The sequence below is a fragment of the Phoenix dactylifera genome, chromosome 2 (assembly GCF_051530095.1).
Source record: "Phoenix dactylifera cultivar Ajwa chromosome 2, Ajwa_hap1_PhDact_Kaust_v1.1, whole genome shotgun sequence".
NCBI classification, from domain to species: Eukaryota; Viridiplantae; Streptophyta; class Magnoliopsida; order Arecales; family Arecaceae; genus Phoenix; species Phoenix dactylifera.
In genome coordinates, this window is record NC_143191.1 from 48,391,085 (window position 1) to 48,404,000 (window position 12,916).

Here is a 12,916-nt window from a genome sequence, read left to right on the forward strand (position 1 = left end):
TACAAATCCACCAACTAGGAGATGGATTCACCTTCTTAAAATGGATGATTGTGATTGCTTACTACTCCAACACTCAAACTTGGTGCCCAACATAAGCCCCATCGTTTGGCTATAAGTCCAAAGTCAGACCAATTAAAAATTTTAAATCAAACCTCATTTTCTAAGATTTTTTAGACACGGCCTATCCAAAAACCAAGTAATTATCTAGTTTATTTATATATAATATTAATTTTATCTATATACTTTTTAACCCCTAAACTCTTGGCATATAAACTTTTATTCTATTGATTTAGTTAGGTAGAAAGAAGAAAAATTAATATTAGAACATGTATAGGTCTTTAAGTATATTTTTTTCTCAAGTTCTAGTCAATTATTGTTATATGGTTGGTTACTAAATGCTTATTGTTCGTAATTTAACTTTTAGAGCATTTAATCGGATGTTTCATTGTTATATTTTCCAAAACATTAATAGTTGTAACTTGATTGATTGCCCATGATATTTTTTGGTATCTAAGGAAAAACCACATCCAATCTATACTCATCTAAATCAAGTATGCACTGGATAAGATATAGGTATTAACATACCTATAGCCGACCGAAAAATCTAATATATTTTCATTACAGGACCTAAATCCAATCCTCTCCTAGGCCAAGTATGGAACAAAACATAGATCGAAAACCCCAACATGTCTACATCTTACTGAAACCTAAAACCAACATGGCTGATATCACCCTTAGGCCATGTTTAGAATGAGAATAAGTGGGGGATAACCCCCTATTCCTTCCCTATCATTCTATACAATTACAGACTGATCAATGAAATTATTCAGACCTCACCTTTATCAACAGATAAAAAAAATCAGAAACTTGTGTATCTTATAAAATTTGGTGAACTTTTAATTAGTAGATTTCAAACATATGCCATCAAATTGGTTACTTGCTGCATAATTTTCAGGCATATTTTTTCTTAAAAAAGATTTTGCGTATATTGGGAACAGAATACAAAAGCTGCAACCTTTTGGGGCAGCAACTATCAAAATATCATATTCCCATCACCATAGGATGCAATTACCTTATATCAAATACCACGAAATTTATATCCAAAAGAATGTATTCCAAAGCAAGTAAGAGCCCATTATATCCTTCGCATCATTTTACTCGCTGACATGTCGATTCCTCAATCAAAGTGGAATTCTTCGTCCAATTTAAATTGTAATATTCACTTTCACCCACTTGATAGATAATTATACTCTTAAGTGGTCATGAATTCTAAATATCTTTAGATGAGTTGGTATGCTCTTTATTCTAGCTGGCTTTGCACATAATAATGTGGCCAAGTGACACTTAGAGGTCCACTTGTCTCCCCTGATCAACAACCCACATTACTACCTAACATCCTTTATCTTATACCTACCATGTGGGAGTGAATACAGACTCCAATGTAAAGCCGTAGAGTACACATTAATATACAATGCACCAAGCTAATCCGCAGAGCATGAATAGTATCATCCTTTCCAACTGACGCATATAATATTACAAACCAACCAAATGTATGAAATCCGCAAACTCCCAGACCACATAAATATAGAAATAAAGACAAGCCCTCAGTTTGTATTATAAGATATAGATAAATCTAACAGAGAGATGATGATATCCAATCTCAGATTCTCTTCACCTGCTCCCTTTTTCCCTCTTGGAGCTTGGGACTCTGTTAAAAATCCATATAACAAGTCAAGCCCTATAGATAAAAAGCTGCAATTAAACTCGGTTGCACAATACCCAAAGCTCAAACAAGTACTTCTCTACTTCACTATAAAACAAAGCAAAATACTGCATCATTTGGTCAGTGAATCCAACGCTGCTCATCACCATTTCTTTGCAAATCTCGCAAGGCAGTCTACCTCGAGATCTGCACATGTTTGCAATGCAAGGTTGCAATAACACTCTATGTGGGATGATGAATGCTAATTATTACATTAGGTTTAATGCCATGGGCCAAGACAATAAAGGTCATGATGTCGTCACTAACTTGTGTTGCTATTGATGATTAAGAAGATTATGACTGCAAATAGTGTTTTTTTTTTTTTTTGCTTTCTAAAGGTAATGCGCTACACAACTGGGAGTTGGCCCTCTCCCAGATACCCAAACCCTCAAACTCCAGTTTGAGGTGGGAATTTTGCTCCGGAGGGAACTCAAAATTTTTTTTGAGACTTTCATCAACCTAAACATTATCCATAATGGTAGAAAGTTGAAACCTTTTGATCCAAACCCAGGGCAATTGGCCTACGTTTGGACTAGTAAATGATCAATCTTTGGGACTGTTTCAGTTCAGGTTTAGATATATGAATGCAGACCATTTGTAGCTCTAGATGAGATAGTCCTCACCACAGCTGCAGGCCATGGTCTGGGAGGCTGGCCTCCTGCAGGTTGGGTTGCGCTGGCTGGAGACGGAATGCGTGCAGTTGGGGTGAAAGTTGCAGTAAATTCCTCGATGGCTCGTCCTGGAAGAACAGCCCAAAGGGCTCCAGCATCGGCACATCCGGCACCTTGTGCTCTATGGCAGCCTGCTGATGCTCCATTGCCACCTGGTGCTCTGATAGCTAATACCAATGACCAAAATTAATATTGTAACAATGAGAATTGTAACTCTGAGGAAATCTCCATGCTATGAAGTAAATCTGACATGAACTGCTGCTGGTAATCTAATGGTTGGAAGTTTATCTTACAATGCGATACAAATGGCTGTTCTGATCTTCTAAGATGTGCTCCTGTTTCACAAGCCAAAGAAGCAAGGATAGCTGAGATCTATTCCAGTTACAGTAGATGAAAATTAAGCCCTTCGATGCTAGAATTACCTTGCGACGCAAGTTGTCTAGCTGTTGGTTCAGTAACTGATGCTGTAACAGAATATAAAGAAGAGCAAAGTTTAATATTGGATTGATGCTTTACTTGCAATGCTTTGTTTAAAACATAAGGGTGATGATTGTACATGAAGCTATCTCATATGAAGGCATGTCATCAATATAGTGACATGTAAGGAACATAATGATTGGCAGAGTTGTCTGAAAGTTAACATTTTTTTCTAATCATATATATTTCATCATGCTTAATGTTTTATCAAAAGTATTGAATCTATATGCATCATTTTTGAGAGGAAGAGAAGGTAATAATAGTATTAGCACAGTTCTTTACTTACAAGAATAACATAGAGAAAACTTGCACGTAAGTAAATAAATAAAACAATGGATATTTCTAAATGTTTCCTGTCTTTAGCTTTTTGAGAACTTCTCACACTATTCCCCTAAGCTATCAAGTTAAGAAATCTCTGGTTCTTTGTGCTTATATCAGTTGGTGAACAAAAATCAACATGCTACACCAGGACAATCAATATTGTTTGAAGAAATTAACTGTCAGCTATCCTTATGACTATAATCAAATTATCCACATAGAGGTAGTCTAATGAATAGTTAGACATATAAACTGTTGTGTATAGTTCTGTCTTTAAATTTTTCTCAGTTTTTTAACAACTCAAAATTCTTTCTTTGGGTTTAGAAAACTTCCCGATACATTTTAACTTCTAGCTCCAAATTATTCCTGATATCCAAATTGTAAAAACAATTATTGTGCATCTGAATGGAAGCTACACTAGTAGCATCTAACTAGCTTAGCTCAGACGCTTAAATCCATGACTGTTTTAATCATTCAAGCTAAACCAACTATCCATCTATTTCATGGGGTTAGTTTAATTCAAAGAAAAAAGCTAATTAATTTAGGATCGGTACCATCAGGCCTTGAATAAGCTCACAAGCAAAAGCACCTCAGAGTTGATGTCAATACCAAACTTGCAAAATCTTAGTTCCCTTCAGAGGATTGATGTACAAACATAAAGGTCTTACAGGCTTGCTTTGATATTACATGCTCAAAACAAGCTAAGAGCACTTTAGATAATACTGTCAAACAAAACCAAGTCAGTAAGCTAGTATAAAGCTAATTCACATGCTAAAAAGAGAACACTTTAAGCGTGATACTAAACAAAGTTATGTCTATTACTGAGGTACCTCCTAATCTTACCAAAGATGTCTGCTATAACTGAGCCACCCCCAAATTTTTCCCCCTTTGCTATTATTAAAACAATATATTTATATAAGCTCATTAAATAAAAAAAGGACCTTGGCTATTATGTAATATTGAACTAAGCTGTTAGCTAATACACGCCAAGTTCACTTCAAAGGGATAATGTGATATTTAGAAGATGAAATCATGTTACCTTCCTTGTTCGGACCTTGTTAACCGAGAACTCCAGCTGCTGTTCAAGCTGATTCAAGTCATTCATGGTCATAGAGCTCAAGTCCTCTCCAGTGTACATCCTCATGCTAGCTTGAAGCTTATCATTTTCATTCCTCACCCTTGATATCTCACAGAATATTTGCTAATGGGGGAAGGAAGAAAGAGTAAATATTTGAGTCAGGTAATTTATTGACAACTTTGAGGAATGAATGACATACCTGTTGGTTATCAATCTCCTCAAAGCGAGTACTAGTGGCTCTTTGGTATCTATCTATAATTTGACGCATGCTACAACATAAAATAATTGGAAAATAAAAGTAAATAAATGAAGTACTTGTAACAACTATCTATTATTATATTTTTAAAAAGAAAAGTAATAAGATCATGAATAACATGAAGAAGAATTAAAAAAAAAAACATGTTAATGTAGATGAATTTAAGCTAATCAATTAAAATTTAAAAAAATCCAAAAATATAATACTAAGCTATCTATCATTATATTATTAGAAAGAAAATTAATAATATCATGAATAACAAGGAAAAGGATTAAAAAACATGTTAATCGATCAGCTTGAAAATTTTAAAAAACAATGATGTATAAATTCAACAGTCCACGACATTAGGGTCATTTCAAGAAGCTTGAATATTTATTAATTTAAGAATCCGTTAATTCAAATTTAAAACCAAACTTGAATCAAGCATTAATTCAAGCTCCAACAAGATTGACTCAAGCTTGATTTAGTTTTTACCTTGATTTAAACTTTTCAAGCTGATCAATTAGGCTTATTTCGGCTTGTTTTGAAATTAAGCTCAATTCAAGCTGGAAATAATGGTAAATAAATCAAGCTTGATCTAACCTTTCAAGCTCGAAGCTAATTTTCTACCAATCTTGATCAAACCACCGCTCAATCACCCCTAACTAGGAGTGCAAGAGAGATCTACTGAACCCAAATGCAATGTATTTGCAAGTTAATTAAAATTAACTTTTTTGAGCTTATGTAGTCATGTTGGCAAGTACATTTAGTTAGGCACCATAAAATACAACGAGATCCAAAGTGGAAGTGGAACTAAAGTAAAAGTGTGAATGGAGTTAGTAGACCCAAACACTATTCCTTGTAAGTTAGTTAAAATATAAGATAGCCTTTAGTGAACTTTTGTAGCCATATGCCCTTTTAGGCAAGTAAATTTGGCTAGGCATTATAAATCCCAATGCGACTCCAAGTGGAAGTGGATTAAAATTGACCGTAACTTGTATGTGGTTTGACTTGATGTGACAAATAGACTTGTGTTGATTTGTATATTTAGTGCCAATAAGCTATAGGATATTAAAAAGTTATTTTAAGATATTTTGTTTGTCATTTTCTATTTTAAATCTCTTTCATTTTTTGAGAAAATTTATTTAATATGTTCTAAGATGCTCTTTGGTGAGGTGCATTGGACAAATGGAATGGATTCAAAAGTGTAAGAGTATGATATATTTGTGGCGCATGAGGTCAAATAATGATACAGTTTGATGTCTTTTGACAAAATATATTTGGCTTTAGTTAATAGGACTGGCACATTTGATTAAGTTTTTGAATTTCATAATTATTCTAAAGAATTAAGGTAATGGATGCTAAAAACTTAATTAAAAGATCCTTTTATATAAAACTTAATTACATGCTTAAGCAAGAGTGAAAAAATTGTTGGGCTCATTGTAGATACCCTTTATGAGTTGAGCTTTGTGCAAACATCTTTAAAGTGCCCAAACAATGAAGAGCTGTATGAACCTAAGGCTTTTTTTGATTATGGAGTAAGTTAAATCAAAGTAAATTTATTTATTTACTCTTCAACCAAAAAATATTGAATGTTTGGAATTATCCATTTTGCCCTCAAAAGAAAAGGACTAATATTCTTGTTTTGGCAAGTTAAAGTGTACTAAAGATGTTTAAGGGGTCTTATTCCACTTTAACCCACTTTAGCCTAGATTTGAACGCAACATAAGTCTTGCTCAGGGTTTGGTTTTACTTTTGTGATAGTACATTAATTCCTGAATATTATGTTTTATCCTCTGACAAAAAGGTAAATAACGCATTCTAGAAGGGCGATTTATTCTTTTGAAACACTACATGAGTATTAAGTGCAATCTCCGAGGACCAAATTCTTATATATGTCACTATGTAAATTTTTTTTTCATAAAAATAAGGATAAAAGTAGAAACAAATTGAACTGCATTTTTTACAATATTTCATGGTCAAACTAATTAATAGGTAACCTATGGTGTTTTAAAATTAAATATAAGTTCATATTCTCGTCAAATTGAGATGTTTTTTTTTGCTTCTACTGAAGTGGTAGAAGCATGAAAAATTTAGTTCTAAGAACTGAAAGTTCTGCTCTTTTTTATTTTTGCAGGAAGTTGATTCATAAGAAGTATAGCTTTTAAGCATTAAAATCATCATTAAATTATTTATCAATAGATGTTTGTAATTTGTAGGCGCGCGTGTGTGGTGGGGGGGGGGGGGGGGGGGGGGGAGGCTACAGGAGAGTGTTAAAGTAGCATTTAATGCTACAGAAACTTGACCTTGGAGCTCCTTAACATGAAGTCAAGATCAGCTTTCTGGGTAAAGTGGAAACTTAAGTTCGATATTTCAGGCTTAGTTGCAAGGAAAGAAATGATTGTAAATGGCCATTTGTAATTGAGTTTGACTTCAAGCCCCTTAATTATTATGAGAATAGCATACCATTGACTTTGCTTAAAGTTTTTATGAATTTTGTAAAAGACAATCTTGTTTTGAAGTGTTGGTATTGCTTTATTCACTGTGTTAACTTTTCCTAATTGTCTACATCTTGACAACTTTGATAAGAACATTTTTTACATGATAAAAAATTATTAACTGTAAGATGTACTATATTTTTTTATTTTATTAGTTTAGAGACTCAAAAATAGTTTGAAAGCAAATATGCCAATTAATATTGCATTTAGCAATTACAGCAGGCCTAGAAGCGATAGACATTTATAAGAGGTAGTGAATGAATGTATTTATAGCTTTTCAATCTTGAGTAAACAAGTGGGTTTCCCTCCCTTTTTCATAAAATTTTTTTTTTAAAAAAATCTTGCGAACACTAATGCAAGAATTGATAATTATCAATTTTTCTCTTTGAAGGAGAGATTCGAGGTAAGGTAAAATCTGATACTATATACTGTACTATTGTTTTATAACAATACACAACAATGTAATAATAATAGGGATTAAATAGGACAGTTATAAACATGATTAGTATGCTGCAGAGGTGGGTAGTTGCACTGTAGAGAAACTTCTAATTGACATTGCTCTTAATCAAAAGTGGTCACAAAATGCTTGTGAAATGAACAACATGCATGTTGAATGATTTTTATATTCGATTTACAGAACATGTGCTTATAATGTTACTAGCTTTGAGGAGAAAGAATCCCTTGCCCAGCTATTTTATGAAGATCTTGATGTAGTAAACTTAGTAACAAAGATTAAGCTTTGAAAGTAGAAGCTGATGTTTCTCTTCTATACTATATTTTGAATCACTTATTCAATAGTTGCTAATGTATAACCATTTACCCTTCTATAGCAATATGTTCTCTTTAATATTCAAATTTTAAATTTATCTTATTTTATACTTTTATTATTGAATATTATTTTAACAAACAAAATTAGAACAGTAAGGCTAGACTAGAAGTTCTACATGGCAGAAATCAAAATTCATAATAAATAATGTTTTCTCAAAGCAAATTTTTGAATAGTATTATCGTGCACATTAAAGGTATAAAAGAAAATATTAGCTTAATCATAGGGAAATTTCATGAGCAATATTTTGAGTGCACTGCATGATAAACAATTCTGAGTACTTATGTAAAAGGTCATGTGGGAATTCCCTTCCTGAATCGTTGTTTTTTTCTCATTAATGAGTTTTGCAGATCGAAGTATATTGAAGTCAGAATAGAGGTTTATTAGGAGATATATATAATTAGATGAAGATAAAAGAGAGTAGGTATTCAATTTCATGTTGAATGCGATTTTACTGAATATTCTTACCATGAATAAGACTCACCCTCTTCCTCACACTATAAGGCAGGAAAAAAACTGCATATATAATACTTGACTTAAACACTATTCCAGCAGCCACAAAAAATTTGTGCTTATCTGCTGACCTATTTTTTAATATTTTCTGAAAGAAATTTTTTAGATACGAGTCTCTCAGTATACTTGCAGGAAGGAGACCCTGAAACATCTTGTCCGGTGCTTTTAGGTGTCCATAAATTTCCTATAGTTACAAAAGAAATGTGAAAAGTTGAACATTCTTTTCCTTTCTGGACGGTTAAAGTTTCAGGATTATTTACTAATATTCCATGCCTAAATCTACTGATAGATCCTGTTTTATCTCACTCCAAAATGTAATTTCAGTTGTATGACATTTTATATGGGGATTAGATATACAGGTAAATACATAAAGTCATATTTTAAGAATCCACTGAACATGCAAGATAATGCGAGATTTATCTTAAATCTATCAGGTTTGTTTAAGAAAGCTTAAATCTATCAAGTTATGTGCGAAGGTTTATATTGGTTTCTTTAAAAATATTCTTTATATCAAAGTCTGCAATAATTGATGAGTAATCAGATTTTAATCCTTCGCAATTGTCTTTACAGGTATGGCTCCGTGAGTGTTACATGATAGAGCAAACTATTTTTTCCTTTCCATCTCTCTTTGATCAAATGGACAGTATAAGCGTCTTTTCTGAACTTAGATTGCCAAAGTATTACACAGTTTCACACAAAGACAAGAACTTACACGCTCCAAACTCAAGTAAAACTTTTATGAAGAAAAAACTTCTCTTAAACGTTGGATAAATGACATCTACGAGGCATGAATTGAAATACACAGTCAAGCCATATGTGAAGGCGATGCCAAATTCGCTACACTTGTAATTGGTAGCAATCAATAGCAAATCTTGAACAGTAATCATGAGGATAACCTACTATTCAGCAATAAATTAATAAGTGTAACTATAGTCTAAGTAAAACATGAGACAGCAGGCCAAAAGGAACTATTTCCTGGGTGAAGGTAGTGAATGATTATCAAATTCAAAGATGCTTAGGTTAGATCCATATCTCACTAAGGAAGAAACTATTATTTTCTGGTGATGGAGAAAAGCTGAATTTAAGAATCATAAGTTGATTAAAGCCCCAAAGCTTACAAGCTATGAACCAAGATATAAATCAAGTTTTTTCCTGTGCAGATATACCTTCGTATGATCTTGCACACAATTGTTATCATGATATGAAGGGAAAAGGCATTGATCATATGGAATTCAAACGCTAAACATACATAGACGTCAGATATATATGAAAAGAAAAAAAATCTACTACTATGAAATTTGAGTGGTGAAGTGAAAAAATTCATAAGATCTTGAGCTTTGAAACCTTAAAGGTGCACTGCTATACTCAAACATCTTGCCACTGCTGGAGAAGATGACAACCCCAACCTGCGCATCGCACAGTATCGCAAGCTCTTTTGCCTTCTTGAGGAGCCCTCCCCGCCTCTTGGAGAAGGTGACCTGACGGTTAGTTGGGTTCTCGATCCTCTTGATCTCTATCTTTCCACGACCCATAGGAAGTGTTGAGTGTTGTTAAACTCTTCTTCTGTTCTTCTTTGATAGAAAAGGCAAACTGCCCTTTTCTTGACAGCCGAGTATTCCTAGTTTAAGGTGAAGAACCAACAATAAGAGATTGAATGCAGAAGAGAGCAAAACAAAAGAGGTATTAGAATTAGTAAATAAGCTTAAATTGGATCTGGTTATAGAAGGGATTAGTAGACACGGGGTACTGTCATCAGAAGTAGAAAATTTCGTTTAAAAGCATCCAAATGATACTTTCTTTCTTTTTTCCTTTGAAACCAAGAGGTGGCAGAAGAAGGGGAAGGAGCAAAAAGAATGCAAGAGAGAGGAACATAGGAGAAGGTCATGTTGAGTGTCACCTGCTATGGCTTGCTTGCTTGAAGGTCAGGAACGAGGCATACAGAGAGAGCTAAATATAAGGCCTCTATAGTGTCCTAGTCTAATTTAATAAATGAAGAATATCATGACCTCCCAAATGGCCCATAACTTCTACGCAAACTACAAATTTGCACTCCTTTTAGGACCACAAAAAACATCAGATTTCCATGTATGGATGGATTTTACGCTTGTTTTACAAGCCCAAGTTGGTGAGAAAGACAGAGAGAGGGAGAGAGACGGAGAGTAGGAGAGCCACATGTTGCTTGCATGCATATCGACGCATGCAATGCTATGGAAGTGCTTTTTTTTTCTTTTATCAAAAGCTGCACCTTATATCTATATATATGTTTTCTTTTTTGGCTTTTTTAAAAAAAGAAAAACTTGTATATAATTTCATGCATGCATGCATGAGAGGAGAGACAGGCAGTCATCTTTGGAAATTATGACATGAGAATATTAAAAATTACATATAGCCCGATTGGATCATTTCTTCAGAACAAGAAAAGTGCCCCATCTCATGGGTTTGTGGCCTTCATAGAAATTTCTCGGAAACCAAAGTCCCATTTGCATGCCCTCCCAATGGGTCACGAAAGAGAACAATGTTGTGGACTGCTAACTGCCCCTGACCTGAGCAGCCCTCGCCATTTTCCTGGTTTTTGCTTCTTATGGAAACTCTTGCAGGACCAGTGCAACCTGGAGACTTTGCCACAAGTGAAAAGGAGTGATGTTGGCCAAAAAACCCTAGACCCCATTAGGAAACAGACAGAGTGCACAATGCCTGATAAAAGACTGCAAGCACATGGGATGATGGCGCTCTATTGGGTTTTGGCTATTCAGTGTTCCTTCTTGGGCAAGGAAAGGTAAAGAGTCAGAGATTTCAAGCATGACTCACACCACCCTCTTCAACGTCCTGAAAAGCTTCTAATGCATAGAAACCCTAGATTTCAACTAGGATTTCCAAATACTCCCTCAAGCACTAAAACCTTGAAAGATGTACTTCATCAGATGATACCTATGCCTTGGAAGGCCCTAACACTAACCTTGCCTAAGACCCTAACAAAAATATCAAGGAAGTATAACAATCAGAATTTTTATCCTAAATTCAACTCACAAGTATCTCAAGACTTCAGATATTCTATAAGCTTTCATTTTAACCTAAGTTGCCTTACAAACTCAGGAGATAGATATATGTAGCAAGGTTACAGAGCACAACCACAATGTTCTGGGTGAGAGCAGTACAACATTATATTATAGCATTTAGTATGTCTGTAAGATATGCCGCAATTTAACTAAAGTGAGATATGTCTCAGCTAAATAATAAGCTTGCTTCTATGATATGATAAGCTATTTACAAGAACTGAGAAGGATATTTAGAAAAATTAATCTTTTCCTTCCTATATGACTATCTAAAGTCCAAAAAATGGATGCAAACAAAATAAAAGCCATAGAGAAATGCGATGGAGGGATGGCAAGAGGAAACAAACAATGACAGGATGAAAGAGTTTGAGCAGAAGCGTATGCAAAGCATGCCTGATCGATGGCTTTCAAGCTTCTTGCTTGATACTTTGCTTTCTTTCCTCAGCTTGTAATGTTCGGTCTCTGCTGGATGTGTTAATTTGAGACCCCATTAATTTTCATGGTTCTGGTTAACGGTCATTTTCTGCTCCTCCACAGAGAAATAAGTTGCTCATCTCTTTTTTGCTAGTGCAATTACAAAGGATCATTCTCTTGTTGGGAGAAAAGAAACTACTTTTCTTGGGATTAAGAGAAGAAAAGAAACAGGTTAAAACTGGGATTCAGGTATGGACAAGCCTAAGTTTGATTAATCACGTTGTTCTTGCGATTACAGTAACTACAAAACATATTAGATTATTTTAGTTATTCATATATTACTTTCCCTCAAAAAAGAAAAGAAAAAAAAGAAGTTATTCAAGGTACCTGATCTTTATTATCAGAGTGCTACTCGTGGGCAAAACTACTGGCTGTTGATACAAGGAATTGTGTTTATTTCCTTATGAAATCAGTAACATGGTGGAAATAAAAGAAAATCCACATTTCTAACGTCGGCCCACAGTTTCTGAAACTGGTAGTAGTGGAATTGGGTTGGTCCCAGCTAGAATAAACATGAAGACGTATATATAATATGGTATGGACGGATAAATTAGAATGGCCATATGTGGGCTTAGGAGCTGTCTTTTTGCTTGTAGTTAAGAATGTTAAGGAGACCAGCATTTAAGCATTTTTCTTGTCAATTGCTTAAGCAGACAGTGTTGGAATAAGCAGATTTTGCTATCAAACATGAGTTCAGCTATAGAACTCAAAGTTGATACAACTCTGGTAAAAGATTAATAAGCTTCCATGACTAAATACTTATCTAAATAGAATATAAAGCTAAGTAGTTTCTTTTCCGAGAAAAAAAGTTTATTTTATTCGATGGATTTAATTATTGTAAATTGTTGAGTAGTTAATTGTACCATTTGAACATTTTTTAAGAAAAGATTGGTGGCAATATTAGCTTCCAATTAAGTTCTTTGAGAGCAAAAAGTTGAGAAAAAAACAATTGTCAACCACATGCAAGTCCATTGACCCACTGAGACGCGTGAAATGGACCATGGTCTTCAT

General features: G+C 34.1%; 1 protein-coding gene across 2 annotated transcripts; it reads right to left on the minus strand.

The window, feature by feature from the left end:
- Positions 1-1,270: 1,270 nt before the first annotated feature.
- On the minus strand, positions 1,271-10,537 carry LOC103697153 (MADS-box protein AeAP3-2-like). 2 transcript variants are annotated; one of them, XM_039119232.3, is made up of 7 exons: positions 9,723-10,537; positions 4,506-4,575; positions 4,268-4,429; positions 2,856-2,897; positions 2,727-2,768; positions 2,386-2,600; positions 1,271-1,708 (listed from the first exon to the last, which is right to left on the minus strand). In XM_039119232.3, coding segments are annotated over exons 1-7 (720 nt in total). In that variant the 5' UTR covers positions 9,911-10,537; the 3' UTR covers positions 1,271-1,707. The 2 variants fall into 2 exon arrangements, with proteins under 2 accessions (XP_038975160.3, XP_088572854.2); XM_088716728.2 differs by lacking the exon at positions 1,271-1,708 and having other exon boundaries at positions 2,382-2,600.
- Between the last annotated feature and the right edge of the window lie 2,379 nt (positions 10,538-12,916).

What these genes read in the sequence shown, in the direction of transcription:
- LOC103697153 (XM_088716728.2), bottom strand. Translation starts at nt 9,910, where the DNA reads ATGGGTCGTGGAAAGATAGAGATCAAGAGGATCGAGAACCCAACTAAC. An exon ending in AGGAGATTGATAACCAACAG is followed by an intron (nt 4,430 to 4,505) that starts GTATGTCATTCA and finishes TTCCCCCATTAG; the next exon opens with CAAATATTCTGTGAGATATC. An exon ending in TAGACAACTTGCGTCGCAAG is followed by an intron (nt 2,769 to 2,855) that starts GTAATTCTAGCA and finishes CTTGTGAAACAG; the next exon opens with GAGCACATCTTAGAAGATCA.